The 19,798-nt window shown below is 35.5% G+C and overlaps 1 protein-coding gene across 2 annotated transcripts in view; it reads right to left on the bottom strand.

Annotated features, from left to right (window-relative positions):
- Positions 1-19,798, bottom strand: part of GPC6 (glypican 6) — a 1,036,531-nt gene that overhangs the window by 765,642 nt on the left and 251,091 nt on the right. For both annotated transcript variants that reach the window (XM_019737186.2, XM_019737185.2), the window contains exon 2: positions 10,694-10,852. In XM_019737186.2, the coding sequence (XP_019592745.1) occupies positions 10,694-10,852 (159 nt within the window). The remainder of the gene's footprint in view (positions 1-10,693; positions 10,853-19,798) is intronic.

The raw sequence follows: 19,798 nt of genomic DNA, 5'->3' as shown, positions 1-19,798 counted from the left end.
TAAATGAAGATCGTCAGCACAATTACGGTAAAAGTTTCCCAAGTTTGTATTGTCAAAATGTTATGAAGCATGGAGGAGATGGTATCCACAGAAAATAGAAAATCCTCCCCTCCTTGAATGGACATTGTTCCATTTTTCATTTTACATTTATAAACTATTGGAATAGGAATTAAGAGTTAAAACTTGTTTTATTTTTAGAAGTTATTTAAATAAACTTACATGAGAAAGTGTATATTGATTATTGTTATTTTTACCTCACTGTCCTCAGAGATCAAGTTTTTAGTTCCCTAATGCATAAATTTAAAGTAACTTTAAATGCTTTCACACTTTAAAGTTAAACTATTCAAGTTTTCTTCAAAAAGCATATGTTACTTTGTATTAAGAAAAATGCAATTAAAAAATGTTAGTTGGCTTCAAAAATGTCACCCAAGCCAAAAAAAAAAAAAAAAAAAGGCAAAAAGCAAGGAGAAATTAAAAATGTATTTTCTAGATTGTGAAAAATAAATGCCTGTTAGATCCAATAAACTAGAAAATAAAAGAAGAAGAAAAATTTTGTGGTTCACAAATATAAAATTTTTTTGTATGGTTCACAAATATAAAAAATTCAAATAAAACGTCATTTTGATTTGCAAACAATCAAATGAGTTATGGATCTTCAGTGTAATTTACTGTCAAAATCAGAAGGAAAAAAGACTTGTGTAATTTATAAAAAGCATTGTTTGATGGTCAATAGGTGCTTGAATTCCACCTTACACAGTAGGGAACTTTAATTGGCAGACCATCAATTGACCTTAGCATGATAAAGCAAAGATTTAAAAGTCTCTGTCATCTTTCTGTGCCTCAGTTCTGTGTCCTGATAATAACTGGTCCCTTAGCTCCATTTAACCAGTGGTACTCAAAGTATATCCTAAAGGGCAACCCAGATAACCACCTGCTTCAGAAACGTTGAATGCTTAAGCAAAATGAAGATTTTGGAGTCCTGTCCGGACCAAAGAATCAAATTCTCCCATGTTTGAATCCAGGGATCTGTGTGTTAACTGGTTCTCTAGGTGACTCATGTGCATCTTAATCACTCCTCATTCGCGTGTGAGAGAGATATAGAGAACCCACTCATCCTGCTTTGTCACGTAAGGGCTTCTACTTGCACTCTAAATAAAGACCATCACTCTTTTGTGAATTTTAAATTTGTTCCATTAAATCTACTGAAATAAATGCTGCTGAAATCAAATATGACTCCCAGGTTTATTAACCCTAAGAGTTAATAGATAACTAGAATTCAAGGCTTCCTATCTTCTTCTGTCATATTTATTATAGAATATTAAGAAATTCATCCTCTGGTCTCTGCCGTTGGGTCTGTGCAGGTCGGTGCCATAGTCAGACAACACTGCCACATTATTAAATATGTTCCATATTAAGTAAGGTATAGGAAGATAATGAAAAAAATAGGTGACCTAACCCCTATAGTTAATGAGCTTAGATAGCAACAAATCTGTTGTACACAATAGATCATACTTTTTTTTTAAAGAATACTATTAAAAGAACACTCAATAAGTGAAAATGATAAGGTGTCAACTACATAAGCATTGAGGAGGAGGAGATAGGAGGGCTGAAAGAACTAAAACCTATAATGACCACAGCACTATTCTTCTAAAAGAGGAAATATATGCAAAGAATTTTCAGAAGTAAAAAATATGTGAATGAGAACAATTTCTTCCAATATGGAAAGGACTGGGAGGCCCAAATTCCTGTCATCTTACTTCAAAGTTTGCTTTTCATTTTCAAATTGTTTGGATTCATTTAAACCACTAGGTAGGGAGGAAACAGTGTGAAGATCATATACTACTATATATAGTCATCCCAAGAATAATATTTGTTCATTTAATAGTATAACAAACCTTTTGAAAACATAATAAACAGAAAATTATGACATTTATTATGATTATTTTTTTAATCCCTCTGAGTCCTGTGAACCATGCAGGCTTATTAGTTGGTCACTGAGTCTACCTCCACATTGGGTTCGGGATTTTCTTCCTGTCTGACGGAGTACTTAGAAGCATGTGGAATTAATTGCTTAGGCGAGCCGTCTCTTCTTTTGGATTTGCTAAAATGCCAGACTCCAAGAAAACATGTCAGTTTTGTTATTGAACCAAAAGTCACTGGGTGACTCCTGAGTGATACAGAAATGTTATTTATAATGCATTTATAATATACATTTACAGTTTCTCCTGAATCTTGCCAAAGTTTGTGTTTGAATAGTCTGCTTGTCTTCATGTCCATATATCTTCTAAATAAGAGTTTAACATTTTGAATCACATTTAACAGGGAGATATAAAGATAAAGCCTCATGTTAACAGGCCTGTTCATATTAATATACTAGACGTGTCATTTCTGGCAAAACAATAATAAAATTTTGGATGGAAACAGATTCTAAGCAGCCTTGATTTGAGTTAAAAGCCTTATAAGTTGTGTTCATCTTTGCAATTTGAAAATGGAGTCCTCTGTGTAATTTGCTATTGTTGAATAAACAAGACGTAAGGGTGGCCATCCCCTTTGACATTGTTCTGTATCTAGAATGAATTCACAATCTGTAAGTCTTCAATCCAGTATATGCTCAAATCAATTCACCTTTTTTGTAAAAAATAAATAATCTGTTTATTACAGAAATTTAGAAACCATACAAAAATCAGAATATTATAATAAACCCTCATGGAATTATCAACCCGCTTCGACCATGACATCTTTCTGACCACCTTGTTCCTTCTATCTGCCCACGTCAGGGAGTTCATCAGGACAGGGAATGTCACTTCAGATAAAGAATCACCTGAATCATTTTCTTTTGAATCTTAGAAAAACATGCAAATGTGTTCTTTTATGCTTTTACCATGTTTTTTTTTTTTTGTTTGGAAAAGAAATCTTATATTGTCACAGCAGAGGAGGAAAACACAGATTTTATTCCAATTTCTTATCAAGAAGGCAGGTGAAGAATCTCTTGACACAAAAGCTCAGAGAGTGAGTTACCTACACTGTTTCCCACTGCACATCACACCAAACTAGAGATAATGGGTTCTCGTATATTACCTTGACCAGTCTACACTGAGCTACTGTGTTCTCAGGTCTGAAGACAAAAAGGTTTCCACTGATCTCTAATTTACACCACTATTATATATTTTTAAAATTTTCATTAAAATAAGAAAATAAGTTTTCTCTATTGAGTGGCAGATCAATTTAACTGGAATAAATTTCTTCTGTAATTTACCCATATGCACTCAAAGGATTAGTAAGCCGCTGTCAGAGAACAGATACTTGTCTGCTCATTAACATTCATGACCAAGAACCCTTCTGGTAGGGCTGGTTTCAGCTTCTGATAGAGCAATACTTAAAAGAAATTGGCTTGTCTGTGAACAGCTGCTCAGCAAAGCCACTATGCAAAGGAACTGGTGATAATAAGATGATAATAGTACAACTACACTAGGAGCATAATGTGTTTTAGGTTACTTTGAGGTATGTGGTGAGGGTCCAAGAATGAGAAAAAGATCGGTAGTCCATTACAGAGGGCATGAAGCTGCTGATCAGCAATGCACTTCCGGAGGTTTGAAAGATCTGTCCAAAGGAAAGGAGGAAGGAAGGAAAGAAGGGAGGGAGGGAGGGAGGAAGGAAGGAAGGAAGGAAGGAAGGAAGGAAGGAAGGAAGGAAGGAAGGAAGGAAGGAAGGAAAATTTCCTTATACATAAACCTGGGTTCTTCTTAGAATGCATTTAAAGGACACCCTACCATGGACCATATATTCCAACACAAATCTGTTCACTAGTTTAGCCAAAGCCAGATCCCTGGCTACCTGATTCTTATTTTTGGAAGGTCTGTCCTTTGGGAGAATTGGCACATTACTTTCCAATGGCAGTAAGAATGTTTCTCTAATTTCTAAAGCACGAGTCAGCACATTCTGATTTCCAGAGAAGTGTCCTTCAGATGAAATACATGTCACTGAGGTAGGGGCCTACCAAACTTAAAGGAGGCATTCACCTAATTACTTTCTATAGTGATTAACATTATAACCCTTATGAATTACAATTAAGTTGTTTTCTGTTCAGTGATGAAATGGAAATAACATATACTTATTCTTGAATAATATCATGGAAGTGTGTGTGTGTGTGTGTGTGTGTGTGTGTGTGTGTGTTTATATGTGCATTTGTGTGTGTGTATTTATTAGTGTACCAGGATATGGGTGGTAGTAATAAAACAGGCGTGTCTGCCTGTTTTATTTAGAAAATACTTATGGCTCTTGAGTTCCTAGAGAATACCAAAAACAAACAAACAAGCTTATATGGAACATAAAACATTGTTTGGGAAATAGTAAGAGAGTATCAGTTGAGGACTATGGTAGATTAGGATATAGAAATATTCACTCCCTCTCCCACTTCAACCTCTATGGGAGTTATACCCTCCTCTGTCCCAGTGGTACTGGTAACGACCATGATTTTGCTATGGCCAGTGGAACCTGAGAAGACTGTGTGCCAAGTCTCACTTAGGCTTTAAGAAGCATCATGCCCCCACAGATGCATATGTACCTTAGTCTCCAAAATGCACAATGAGAAGACAATGCCCAAGACAAAGTACTGCTTCCAAAGAATAAGAAACCTCGAGAGCAGAACAGTTCAAATTCATACTTTAGAACCAAGCCTAATTGAACACATCCTGAAACAACCAAACTCTAGCCAATCCAAAGATGCATTAAGGAAAATGAATGATTCTTGCTTATGCCCTGAATTTCTGTGGTTGTTTATTATAAAACAATGGCATATTGATATAACTCCAAAAAAGTCTCTAAAGGATATTTACATAATAGATGTACGCTAAATGTCAATAAAGTGATATTGTTTGGAAGAAATCAATAATAAATATGTTTACAAGTCCCAAGAACTTTGTAAACATGCATACAAAACATCTGGTATCCTTTGTCTCCTCCTGCCACTCCTTTAATTATCACAACCTTAGCTCATCCTTTAAGGATCCTGTATGCTCCCTCTTCTAAAAGTCTTCTATGGTGCATGGAAATAATACACTTGACTTCCTCCTTTCTTTTTCTCTGGCTTCTACTTTACGATATAGTCAATTCTACCTTCTTTAATGTTAGTTTAATACTATGTCTCTCCATCCAGGTAAATTCTTGACAGACTGTGATCATATTTTTTGACATTAGTCATTTTTTTTAATCTACGATACATTTGGTTAAGTACCTTTTATATGGTAGGTTCTGAATAACTATTTTGAATTGAAATCACACACACACACACACACACACACATTACCCATGTGACAGGAAATATGGAAGATTCTACCACCATATGGAAAACTACTTAGGTTTTTTTGGTTTTCAAGTAAGTGTATTCTCCGAGAAAATTAGACCATATTTTAAAGATATCATTACATTATTGTCATCTCTACAGTATATAGATGAGAAATGGTATTTTAAAAGAAAACACAAGCAGATTTGCAGTGTAAAAATATTATTTTGCTGTGTATAAATTATTTCTGTATTCAGTAAAATGAGAATTCTGAGGGTGTTACTGTAGAATAAGTTCTTCAGAAAGATGGAAATTACTGCACAACTTTTTTTTTTTTTTTTTTTTTTTTGCTTTTAAAAATGTACTTGCTGCCAAAATCTCTGGACAAATGTATATCATTAAAATACATAAATAAAAACCAGGAAGGAGAGAAAAATAATAAGACCAAGAAAAACATACTAAACAAATATCCTCATATTGAGTTTCAAATGTGAATAAATTTCAGGTCAAATAAATTTGAAGCAAAAAATAACTAAACTAAAATTGTCCTGTCTCTGAATAATCTATATTGCATACACGCTCTACACCTTTCTGGAGAATAGGGTGCCACTGCCTACATCAAGATAGAGACTACTAGGCTTTGTGAAGTAAGGAGAATAAACAATATGTCTTCATTGACCCAATAGCATTTTTGCACAAAACCACTCATTTCCCTTTAATTTCGGGACAACTTCCTATTGAATACTATTCCACCATTGCCAAAAATGTGGCTAAATCATTTACCCACCAATATCACTACTGTCTTGTTAAAAAAACAGTATCAATAATTTTTAGCCAGTGTTCACTCAAAGCAAATAAAAGCTTAGATAGAATTTCAACCAAATATTGACTTCCTATCACATTACTATTTATAAGTCTGATGTAAGTCAAGAGTATTAGGTTACAGTCCTGGTTTCATCGTTTTGGTGAAAACTTGGCAAGTCGTTCACCCTCTCTAAGCTTCAGGTTCCTTGGGGGCTGGGCTACATTTAGGTGGGTAATTTTCTGTTCTTTTTTGAGGATTAAAAAAAAATCTTCCAATTTTGTCTGAAAGACATTTCCACCTCGTCCCCACAATAACGGGCAGGGCAGGCAGGGGGAGAAAGAGGAACAGATGCTGCTTACTGTGATATCTCAGCACATTTGGGGATGGAAAGGCACTCAGCGACGATGGGTAGTGGTGGCTATGAGCAGGGATTCAGGAGTGCTCAGCCTGGGACAGAATGCTGCCACTGCCACGATCTGTGTGACTCTGCACTGCAGTTCATCCCTGCTAACTAGGTTAAAGTCTGTAAAGGGTCAGGTATAGGCCAAGTGTTATCTATTATTACTGCTACTATTATCGGAATGTGGGATCATTCTCCATGTTTCTCGGATCCTCACAAATGAGCCACTGAAGTGCATGACAGCCATGGGGATTTATACACAAATGCCAACTGCACAGGTCGGACAGTCATGAAACACAAAAAAAAGCTAGGAAAATAAGTGGGTGCACAAGGAGGCCCATCCCTTTTTCTGTATTTTGATATGATTGGTTTGTTTGTTTTGTGTATTTCTGGCTGTCTGGGTGCTTGGAAGAGGTGAGAAAGGTAAGAAGTCAGGGAGGAATGTTATGATCATTATGCCAGGCACACCTGGCTGGGTGTTTATCCAGGCTGTAACCCCTGGGCTGTGACAGAAAACCTGGGCCTGGCTACCGAGAAAATTGAAAGCAGCCCTGTGGAATTCTGAGTTCATCTTTGCAGTGGTCAGGCCTGGCTAACAGGGTGAGGGGTTTGCAAGTTTGTGTACTGCAAACCAGAGGTCGAGACAGGGCCAGAGGAAGGAGAAAAAAACAAACAAAAATCTTATAGAGAACATAGAGAAGGACCAGTGTCAATAAATAAACCTTTATTTTATATACATTCATCCTAACATTTCAATTCTATGTTTAAAAAGAAAGAAAGAAAAAAAGTTGGTCAGTTATAAGTAAATTCTCTACCACAGAATGAAAAGTTATGCAATTGATAATGATATACTGTTTTCAATTCATTGTATCTCAGATACAAATTTTTTCTTTTTCTTTTCTGTTTTTGTTTTTTTTCAGTTTAATGCCTCTCAACTACGTATTTTAGGCGAACGGCTGTGTGGACCAAATCTTGGCCATCTAGGAAAGTTGGGAAGAATTCATACTAAGTCAGGTTTAGCTTCCAGGTCACCCAATGAATATTTATAATTTGATATACTGTTGTCTTCTAAATATTACCAAAGATAATAATAGAAACTGAGAAAGAATACAACAATAAATAGAATATTATGTTACTTTAAATGTTTTGGAATTTCAAATTTTAAAAGTCACCTCTGTCACAAAATGAAAAGGTAAATTGAATCAAAACATTTCCAGTACAATAAGGAAAGTAACAACCATAGACTAAGTATTAACAGTTATTGAATCTGGCCTCTGAATATAGTTTGGATGGAATAACATACACATATCAGATACAATTTAAATCGTTGCTGTACTTAATGAAAATAGGAAGGAAGTGGCCACCTTCTCATATAATATATTCACTATTCATATAATAAAGGACATATAGCCAACAAAGACATACACGATCCAGATGACAAATCAAGATCTCTAAGAAAGTGTACTAGATGCAGAAATGCAAAATGGACATTTTGGATGATGAGACCATAGCAATAATACAAAATGACTTACAGAATAGAAATGACTTACATGACTATCTTCTTATCCCTAGAAGGTGATACTGCTAAGTCACCTTTCAGCAAAATAAAATTCAAAGCCCTTCAGAGCACCATTGGTTTTATTTGGGTAAATACCCTGTTTGCCCTAAAATAAGACCTAGCCAGACAATCAGCTCTAATGTGTCTTTTGGAGCAAAAATTAATATAAGACCTGTACATTTATATTATAATAAAATAAGACCGAGTCTTATATTAATTTTTGCTCCAAAAGACGCATTAGAGCTGATTGTCCGGCTAGGTCTTATTTTAGGGCAAACACGGTAGGACTCAGAGGGTAACATTCCACAACTGATCCTATACAGTTCTTCTGATCTCACACCAACTGATACTCATCAATAAGTGCCATGAGGAAGTGTTAAAAAACAAACAATAAAAAGCCAAGGGGAAAATGGTAATCTACCTATATCATTACACCAGTGTTCCTGAAAGGTGACTTAGCAAGATCACCTACTAGGGATAAGAAGAGAAGACATACAATTGCATGACTGACCTTCATGAAATTGCCTAAAGAAAGGGCAGAAATTATAATGGTGGCTTTTTAATTTACATATTTTTATAATTATTTTTTTTTGAAGACTGAGCTCTTCAGAAGCTGCGTTTACTAGCATCACATTTAGATTAAAAAAAAAAAAAAGTCTGGTTGAAAGCTTTCTTGAAAAAAGTCTTAATTTCTCATCCATCCCAACCTAATGCAACTGCAATGAAATGCACTGTTACAAAGAATTCATCACCCTCTATGTCAGATCTAATCTTAGCAAAAATCAATGTCCTGTCAAACCGATTGACATAATACCCCTAAGTACATTAGCATGATTTAAAACACACCTGTAAAAAGAGAGAGAGGGAGAGAGCAAGGGAGGGAGGGAAGGAGGGAGCTAGAGAGGGAGACAGAGAGATTTCTTTAGTAGGATAAATGAGACCTGGGATTAAGAAATGTAAATCCAAAGATATTAATAACAATTGATATGAGAATACAAGAAGCATCTGGCTCAGTCTTGTTGAATAATTTTACTCATTTAAAAAAAAATCAACCCCCATAAAGCTACCTTGCATCTAATATTTTTATTAAAATACATATATATTATGTACTGTGAATACAGCCCTGGAATTATTTCAGCCTGATTTTGGAGCACAGGTTTATAAAAGCACTAGAGTTGTTTTCCTAAGACCTCGGCAGAAGTCAGCATCAGCAGATCCCTCTACCTGCTTCTGATAACAAACGAGACGGTGTCTCAATTGGCCTCAATTTGAAGTGATACATTACAGTTCCTCAAACACAGAGCCCCTTCAGGGGCTTCTGAATGTCACTGGATTTGTAATCTGTCAATCCACGGCATTCCCAAGTGTTCCCTAGTTGCATTCAAGGGAAAAACATTCCAAGTTTCAGTTCTAAATAAGGAATTATTTTCATATACATTCACATATAAAGTTGAACACAGAGTGAGAGGCAGAGGAAGAATGTGAAGCTGTTGAAACATTCTTGCAGAAAATGTAAGTTCCATTCACTTACATGGAAAATGTCCCATCATCTTGGGTACTGAAAACACCACCAGGTGGACCTACCTTTTAGAACTTGGGAGACTGTTTTGAAAGAAATTGGCGTTGTTATACTAGTTTAAAGAAGCGATGGAGCAGAACATTTTACTTACTACAGAGGAAAAACAAGAAAAACTTTGGCAAGCCTTTTCTATACTGGCTCTGTTGTGCATTGACTGGAGAGGGCGAAGAAAATGAATGGCACTTCTGTTGCCTCAGGGCAACTTAATATGACCAAAGGGGTACAAGGAAGGTTCACTGCAATTTGCAAGTCTGACTCTTTACAATGAGTCATAGTAAGGTGCATTCATTTCTTAGTGTACTAAAAACTACACACCACTTAAGAATATTAACTTTATCCTTATTAACTCAGTTTATAAAAATCAGATTGCTTTTAAACAGTTTTCTGAGGCTCTGATGAGACAATTCAATGCTGAAATCCTAGTAATAATTACTTTCACTCTTTGCACTTTCTAATACAAAAGGTTTATTTAACAAAGAGAATATAGAAATGAAGTCAATTGTGTATAATCAGGAAATCAATAGAGGGTTTAAACCTTATGCAGAAAGCACTGCAACTGCAATGTAAAACATTATCAGAAGGGCAAACTCTAAAATAAAGGAAACCATGTCATTGGTGCTTAAAACATGTCTGTCTTCTTAAAAGTGTTGTTATATTTCAAATTATTTTAAATGACATTTAATTATTTTAAAGAAAATCCCCAGATGAAAACTCAAGACAAGCTATGGTATGACAAAACCTGAATTAGAATCACTTTAATAACGAAACATTGATCTGAATCTTTCAGAATAAATCTCACAGGCAAACCACAAATGCAAAACAGCTTTGTTAACTCAAGCTTTTCCAAGTTATCACTATCAAAATTGTCAAGAAAGCTCATGCTTTAAAAAAGAAAAAACAAACAAACATATATATATATATATATATATATATATATATATATATATACAAATGTTTAAGAGAAAAAGAAAAGCAACCAATTAAAAAAATAATGTTTTTCAAATAAGAAGAAGATTCTCATAGTAAAGCACATCTAGAACAAAGGGAAGTGGAAACTCTTCCACTCTTACCGTCAAATTTCTTGTGTCTGGACACGAACGTGGTGCGCACAAAATGACTCGTCTCTTCCACTAGGTTTTCAAACTCAAGTTTGCTTTGCTGGCTTAATTTGTCTTCCATTTCTGTGGTGCAGCATGTATATTCTTGAGGACAGATTCTTAAGTGTTCCCCTGAAATGAGAAGGTAAATGTCAGTATGAAATGATAAAGACTTCAGGAAATTTGCTTCCCTAACATCTCCCTCAAATCATGGGGTACTTGTTCTACCAACTCCTCTAGCCATTCTCACAAACTTTATCTGCCCCTCAGTGTACTTAGTATTTCAAACATCCTGGACTCAATGCTAAACCTAAGGCTATGGTCTGAATGCTTGCGTCCCCCTGCCCATAATACATATGTGGAAATCCTAATCCCCAAGGTGATAGTATTAAGAGCTGGAACCTTTGCGAGATGGCTAGGTCATGAATGTGATTAGTTCCTTATAAAAGAGATGCCCAGAGAGCTAATTCATCCCTTCCACCTTGTAAGGAAACAGTGAATAGATGGCATTTGTGAATCAGGCACTGAATCTGCCAGTGCCATGACCCTGGGCTTGCCAGTCTTCAGAACTGTGAGAATAAATGTGTGTTGCTTATAAGCCAGTTTAGGTATTTCTGTTAAAGCAGCACAAACAGTTAAGACATCTGATATTTATTAATAGCTCCTGTCCCTGTCATGTAAACGGAGGTATATTAAAGATCTCAGAAGATCACGACAATTTTCTGCTTTTATTTGAAATGTACCACGTAACACCAGGTGACAAGAGATGCAATACGATTATAAGTGTGCTTGTCTTTGAAAACCTCAAGTAAGGCAAAAGACATTCCGTCCCATCACCACAGTCTTAGACAACAAGGGCAAGAAAAGATAGGAATCATTCCTTGTGTGCTCTTTCTGCCTGTGCATCTGACAGAATGTATTAGCTTTTCTCTGGTTGAAAGTGAGCATGTTTTTAATGGCAGATCTCACGTCCACACATTCCCTCAGCTGACACTTCTTGTCAGAGAGAAAATGTTTGCTTGCAAGAAGGAAGGCACTGATGGATTTAATTAATGCTTATGTTACATGGAAATATAAAATATAAGGTAATGAAAGTCTGGTATTTAATTCAACAGATTTATCTGGATATACATGTATCAGGGCACTTGTCTTGACTGTATTATTTTCTTCAGTGCTATTTGCAAGGAGAAGCCAAACATTTCCTTCATGAAATTAAAATGGTCTGTCATTGCATAAAATGTGAATTTCCAATTGATACAGTTCCATTAGTGTCAAAAATGTTTAGCAGAGCCTGTGGAGGGAAGAAAGAAAATCCTCCCAACATTTTGCTAAGTAAAACCAACAAATTGCCCCTGTGATCAGTCATTGTAAGTCATTGAAAACTAAATGTACTTTATGTGGTGATTAAAATTCATTTATAATATTAACAGTACTTATATAAAATTATGTCCTGTGACCCTGTGTGACACATAGGGTGTCTCATGATTCCTCACATAGTTTGATGCTTTAGTGCCTACTTAAAAAAAAAAAAAAAAAGACTTAAAAAAAAATAAAAATGACCACAGTATGTATTGATGTTAGATCTTACATAATTCCTGGAAGGGAAGGAAACTATAAAGTACCATATGTATATTTTTTTTTACAAGGAAATGAAAATACATTGTACTTAATAATGATAAACATCAAATTCAAGGTAACAGTTCCCTCCTTGGAGGAATTAGGATTTGAGAACAATAAATTATCTGCAATCTTTTATTTTTTAAGCTGTTTGATGGATATATAGTGAATATTATACTATTATCTTTACTTTTTTCTGTACATTTAAAAATTTTGTAATAAAAACTTAGAAATACGCCATTAAAATGTAGTAGCCACTACAGTCGTGCTAGAGAGGAAAGCAGGGGTCAGATATTAGAAAAGAAAAACAAGCTGCCCTTGACATTCATCCAGCCTGGCACTCACTGCTAGGTCATGATAGTCTATTACAACTATACAAGCTCACAGAATACCCACCTGAGACAAGTTACTCGGAGACCGTGATAAAATGCAACAAAACTAGGCCACTTCAAAATTCTGTCTAAGCACTGACAAAAACAGGGTCACTATGCCATCCAAAAAGTACCAAGCACTTCCAGTCTTGGGCAAAATAAGTGGCTGATATTTCTTTATCATTTACAGATTAAGCTTCATACTAGTCTCCCTCCTTGTTGGTCAGATTTATTGAGATACCTTAGTTTAGAATAACCTCAGCTTTCTGATAGCATGCAATGTAGTCTGCAGGCCCGCTCCTTTGAACCCTCCCCCAAATCACCCAACCAAGACGCTAATACTATAATAGATGCTTCTGAGGTCCCTTATTGAGAAACTCCATGGCTTTCTGTGGTGTGTTCTCACTTGTTGCAGAAAGTAATAACTCAGTTTGTTCAACTACAGCTGTGTTCCTGATTGGTTCTGATTTGAAGGTACTTATTTACAAAAAGGGGGAGGGACAGAACAAAGTAAATTTTGAAATTTGTTCCCCAAGTGATTCTGATACTCAGCTCCCATTGAGAAGCATAGTCCTGGCGATTAAGACACTAGGAAAGAATAAGTATGGCTTTAACAACAGCAAAAGGTTCATGAATCACCAATTTTCTTTTTATAAAATATCAAGTCTAACCAATAATGACAAAACTCATTCCAGATTGAATGGCTATTTAGTATTAACAACTTTGCAGAATGTTTCTTTTCCTGACCTGTTATAAACTTCTTTTTTAATCCCCCTATTTTATTCCTTATTTCCTTCTGCTCCATTTCCTACTCTGTTACGCACAAATGAAATACCTATTTTTCAAGATTAGTACATAAGGGCTGCATTCTACTTTTGAGTCATTAGAATATTAGAATTGAGTTTACAAGAAAATGCATGGGAATTTTGGGGAGAAAAAAACAAAAACCTACTGACCAAAAGAAAATAAACATTTTCTGACCAAAAGGACACAATTGTATTTGGAATATTTGTGGAAGAAACCCCATGGGACTACCTTTGTGAAATTAGACTGGACTGAAGACATTATAATCTCTAATCACTCCAAGAAAATCAGTATTTTATATCAAGTAATAAGTAAAAACAGAAAGATAGATACTTCTTAGTGAGACAATTTTAAGCTAAAATTATTTTGTCGTGTGTGTGTGTGGGAGGGTCATGGAGGTATATGTAAAAGGTTGCCTTATTAATTGAAAGTAATTGGGGAGTTTTATAGAATTGGGAGTATCCTCAACAAGGTAATTCCTTTCTTCTCCTTTATATGGCTCCTTGGCAGAGAAAAAACTAGACACATGGAGAGACAGGGATTGACAAACATGGAGAGAGTCAGTGAAGAGATGGGGAGATCATCTGAATACTGGAGAATACTGCTGTAGGAAGAGTAAGTCTTTCATGCAACGTGTTTTTGAGTGCCTTGAGAGAGACCATGCCACTGTCCCCAAGCATACAGGGTCAGGGCACATCAAAAGTGTGGTTGAATTTAGGCTGAGCTTTGCTTTCTTTCTAATGTGTTACTAGATAAGAAGGTTGTAGAATTGAACTATTGAAGTACAGTCCCTCTTTCCCCTTAATCTGAGGCCCCTGATATTTACCAAAACAACCTGATGTCTTTGAATGGTCAAAAAGACTAGGACAACTAGGCAATTTGTTGTGCATTTTTAACCCTAGAACAGGAGTTTGCAAACCATGGCCTCTGCTTTAAATCTGGCCTACCACCTGTTTTTGTAGGACCTATGAGCAAATGGTTGGGGGGGGGGGGGGATCAAAAGAATGATATTTTGTGCTATGTAAAAGTTTTATAAAATTCAAATTTAATTGTCCATAAATAAAGTTTTATTGGAAAAGAGTCCCACTCATCATTCATTAATGTATTGTCTACGACTACTTTAGTGTGAGAATAATAGCAGAGCAGTTTGACAGAGACCATGTAAGTCTTGCTACACCTGAACTATTCACATTCCGAAATCATATTCATTCATGCCAGCCACTCTGCTATGTAAAGCATGAGCTCTAACCCTTCCTGTTACAATTTCTCCATACAGCAAAAATATGAAACTTCTCTCAGCTTAAATACTTCCTGACACAGGCATTTGATGTAAAATTGTATTTTTCCAGAGATAACTTATGAAAAAGCAAATGTTGTCCTTTAAGAGTCTCCCACCCACATCCCTTTCTCAAATTCCCTTAGGTTATTTATATTATATAATTAAATACAACATTGCTCAATTAGAGCACCCTGAGATACTTCCAAGATCACTAATAATAAAGATACTAAATAGCTCATTCCAGAAGTTCAGAAAGAGACAGCATAAATGCAAAAAATGTGGGATTGAAATGATAATAATTGTACCTTTACTCATCAAACATTTTGTGATAACCTCCTGTGTGCAAATCAGGATGACAGGTTCGTGTCCAGCACTATCAGACAGAGGGTCATGCAACCAGCTGACATAGGGACAAGCTCTCTTAGAGTACTTGAGGTTCATGCCAGTGAATACCTGAGTCCCTGCATTTTTATAGAACTAATCACTAGCTCTAAAATAAAAAAGAGGGACTATAGATGTGGAAAAAGGGAATGCTATCAGGAAGTTAGAGAATGAGCAAAAACTCAGGGACAGACGACCAGATCACAAATTGTCATGTTTTCCAAGAAAGAAGAGATGGGGTTCTTCCTCTCTCTACATGCCCCCTTCAACTATATGTCATTCTTTACAACACCTTTCTCCAAATGCCTGCCCAGATGTTCATTTTCACTACAAGATACTGAGGTGACAGCAGAGATGTGATTCTGCCAGGTCACACTCGGCAGATGGCCCTGGGTCTGGAAGTTGCCAGGAATAGACTTCATGAGTGGCATGGTGGGAAAGAGCAGGAGACAGGAAGACCTCATTAACCACAGAAGCCAGCCTCTATAGGTCTGCTGCAGCAGACTCTCTGCCCTTGCAGGTGACATGTGGGGACCTTGGAAGACATTCCAAACAAACAAACAGCAAAAATGAAGTGCCCTGAATGAGTCACATTTCACAGACTATAGCCAGCCAAACTCTTGGCTTTTATAAAGCTTTGGAGTGTAGACGGACATTACTAACCTTGTACTTCCTAGAAGGTGGGTAGGAAATAAAAAGCTAGAAAGTGAAAAGGAGATGGCAAGATCTCACAAAACATGGCATTTCAATTTCTTAATCTCCAAATTCCATTTGATGAGATTGCAATATTTGTTTTAGATTTAGCCCTCCTCAGAGTGTATGGTCCATGCCAAAGTTATCTCATCCTTGAACTATTAAAATCGCCACAGTCAATTAGCTGTGTCTGGTCCCAAGCTAGAATCGCCTCATCATTTTATACATTGCTTCATATAACCATTCAGTTTGTTCATCTGATGCCTAGAAAGTAGACTGGAGCAAATAATCTAAGGAAACAGGTTTAGGGAAGCAAAATATTCTAGAGTAAGTTAACTTGTAGCTAGAGTTTCTAATCGCAAAGATCATTTAAATTGGAGTTAATAGTCTTGGACTGTTTTTAGTCTCATCAATTTCCTATAAATGCTAATTAGGAGTGGTAGATTGGGAGAAAGCAGCATTCTTTAAACATATGTTCCATTTCATTTCTTTCAGTTCAAATTTCCAAAACCTCCAAATAAGCCCTCCTTCAACATTTTCTCAGTATGAGGTACTATTAGAAATAATACTTTTATATCTTTAAGGACTGTTCCCTAGTCATGTTGTTTAGTTTAAATCAGAAATATTCAAACTTTCACACAAGTTTCAAAAAATTCAGTTAATGTTCTACTTCAGTGCAACTTATTACTCAAAAAAACTTATATCAGTGTCATCCTTTGATGTTTCAATTTCCTGATAAAGACTTTAAATACTGATATTTTAGTTATAAAATTTTCACTCTGCTTTTTGCAAAAATAATTCCTTTGAATGGACCAATAAGTTAATTGTTTAAATCTGTTCCCACAGTTACACAAAGAGGATTTCAAACATGCCACTCTAAATGGTACAGATCCCACCTCCATGGCTCTTCTATCAATGTTTCTGGTTGCTACTATTTCCTTACTTTTCTTATTTGGGAAAAGCTGATGGTTTGAGGGTGGGGATGGGCATGGAAGAAGGTGTGGTCAGAATTAAAAAGGTGTGAGGTGTATGTGGGGTAGAGAGTTGGCAGTGCTTGGAGACAAGCTGGTCTTTGAGACAATGAAGCAGCTGGAATGAGAAAAGTTATCTCTCTTTTTTCTCACATCTAATCTGGCTCTAATATAAAATTATTAAACTTGCAAAAACTTTATTTTTAAATAGAGGGGGTTTCTCCTTGTCTTAAAATGAATATATCTTATTTAATTCGTACAAGTAAAACTTTGAGACGTTTAATAAAAGCAAAGCCTTTAAAATTATTATCAGTAATTTGTATTTATACACACACACATTCACACACACATTCACACACACACACACACACAAGAATACATAACATTTTTCCCCAGTATTTTTCTTTTTAAGTAAAGAACATAAAGATCTCAGGAAAAAATTTGAATTGCTACAATTTTTCTTCTACTACATAGGAAACACCCCAGCAAAATTATGGTTGAACATCACAGGATAATAGCAAATCATAAGAACAATGTGATTCCATAATCTAAAGAATGTCACAAACCATCCACTCAACTTATTAAAATATTTTAATTAAATCAAAACCAATGTAAAGTACCATATTCTATATCATAAAGCTAATTGATGAAGCTAGTTATATAATTGACTATCATTCATCCATAAGAGGAAGCCTATTCAATAATAGTATAAGTTTTTGAACCTAGAACATGGAAAAGGGAAGAAATTATTGTTGTTCCTTGAGTTTTCCCTTCACTTCATATCTTCACTTCATATCTCTGCATCTTGCTTGTCAAACTTTTAATAGCATCTGTAAACAGAGTGAGAAGTGATCAAAAAGCTATCTGGTGACATATACCCCACCTCAGAGGTGTACTGAAATTGGATCAAGGAAAGGTGGACAATGGGGAATTAATAATGGACATGCTTTTCCAAAAGCTTTACCTACAGGTATTCTGATAAACTAGCAATCTCCCAAGAGGGTCTTTCCTACTTCTTTAAGAACTATATTCACTAAGCTGTATGTCCAATATAAAATTTTCATTTATATCATGGCTTGCCTTAGGAATTGCCAAAAACTTCATATTCAAATGGTTCAAAGATGTCTAGAATTCTATAGTCTAAATGGTATCTTTATGGACATGCTTGGTTAGATCTAATTAAGCTGCTCCGACACTGCATGCCAAATCCAGGCAAAGCTTAATTCACCAGACCCCAACGACCTTCTATAAGTCAACCAACCAGTGATGCTGACTTACATCTTTCTCTTTCTGTGACCCATATTGCCTAAATCAAACCAATTGCCTCCTACAACTTCACCCACATAAGATGATCAATTTCAAGTTTATTGCAGCTGTAATCCCACGCCTGTCTTTACTTACTCAAAGTTAGCTATTTTTACAATTGAATTTGGTGATCCTGCAGTGATATACAATAAAGCAATTCTAAAAAGTGCTTGTTTTTGACCCTGATATAGCAGATCAGCATTCTTACAAAATTATATGACAGCTCACTTGAGAACTTAGGATTTACTGTCCAAAGCACTATGGCTGTAAACAGTTCAGACCAATTCAGTAAAGGGGCTGAGGCTAGGTGAGAGTGATTAAGAACTTAATCAAATTGAACTGCATGTAATTCTTTATGAAAAATTATTTTTCTTCTCCATAAAATACTGCAGTTTTAGTAGGCATCTGTAAAACCATGATTGCAACCCTGATCAGATCATATAGAGTAAAGTAATAAAAAGCAGAGTGGCTGGAAATGTTACAAGATATATGGTATAATCTATGAGTATATATTTCTTTTTCTGCCTCCATGACAATGAAACTCCATAATATCTAACCTTTTACAACTCATAGAGCCATTAATTTATAATAATTACTTTAATTCCCACTAATCATTTAAGATGGATGCCCATAGGTAAATATCACTCAGTCTCTATTTCACAGATGATTAATGGAAGGCCTACAAAAAGGAGATAGTCATTTTCCCCTGGCATCACTTTTGCAATTAATAAAGGGCAAGAGGTCTCTTTCTAAAATTTGTGTAAGGGGACCTAGGTTTTAAAATGACACTACTTCAAATGCTATAATAAATTCTAGCATCCTTTCCAACCGGGGACTTTAAAATGTCAGTGTTCAGGTGACAGCAATCAAGTCAGGCATTATCATTCAAAACTTTGTGTGATTAAAGCTCAGCCATGGTTTTAATCCAAGAGGAGAGCAGAACTTCAGAAATGACAGGAATAAAAACTCCCCTGAATTTAAAGTACATATCTCTATATATTTAAAAGAGAAATGAAAGGCCAAATTGAAATTTTAAAGAATATTCTGCATAATGACGATTGAAAAATGTCTTGACACAGAACAAAATGTTTTAAAGAAATACCATTTTTTAAACTTAAAACAAATCTGAATAGAAAAAAAAAAAAACACTTAGAAGACTCTAGAAATAACCACAGCTTTTTCTACTTTATAATATCTTTCTTAGGGATATATTTCTTAGACTGGCCTCAAAGGAAGCAGAATTGATAATTACCTATATCCTATAATGCGGACGAGAAACTTGTGTAGCTTTTCTTTACCCAGCACTTAGAACCCAAATGTGTAAAATAACTAATCAAATCAATATCATTTAACTTAAGGAAATACTTCATTTATCAGATCAGTTCTTGCAGAGTAAGACATCAGAAGAAAAGGGTCTTGAACTAGGCTCTGGTTTTGATGAAAAGCCTTGAGTGGGATGACATTCTTTAAGGGACAGATATTGCTTCAGAAAGTTAACTTTGGCTTATGTCTGTGCATCTCCTCATGGTTATTTATCATTGCAAGTTACATACTCTGGTTAGACTTCCTATATTAAATATCGCTGCATTTGGGAAAGAAAATATACGTAGACAATTAATAGTACACATGGCAACTAAAAGTCCAACTTAGCTTAATT

The sequence above is a fragment of the Rhinolophus sinicus genome, linkage group LG04 (assembly GCF_036562045.2).
Source record: "Rhinolophus sinicus isolate RSC01 linkage group LG04, ASM3656204v1, whole genome shotgun sequence".
Lineage (NCBI taxonomy): Eukaryota > Metazoa > Chordata > Mammalia > Chiroptera > Rhinolophidae > Rhinolophus > Rhinolophus sinicus.
This window is presented reverse-complemented; position numbering and strand designations above follow the sequence as displayed.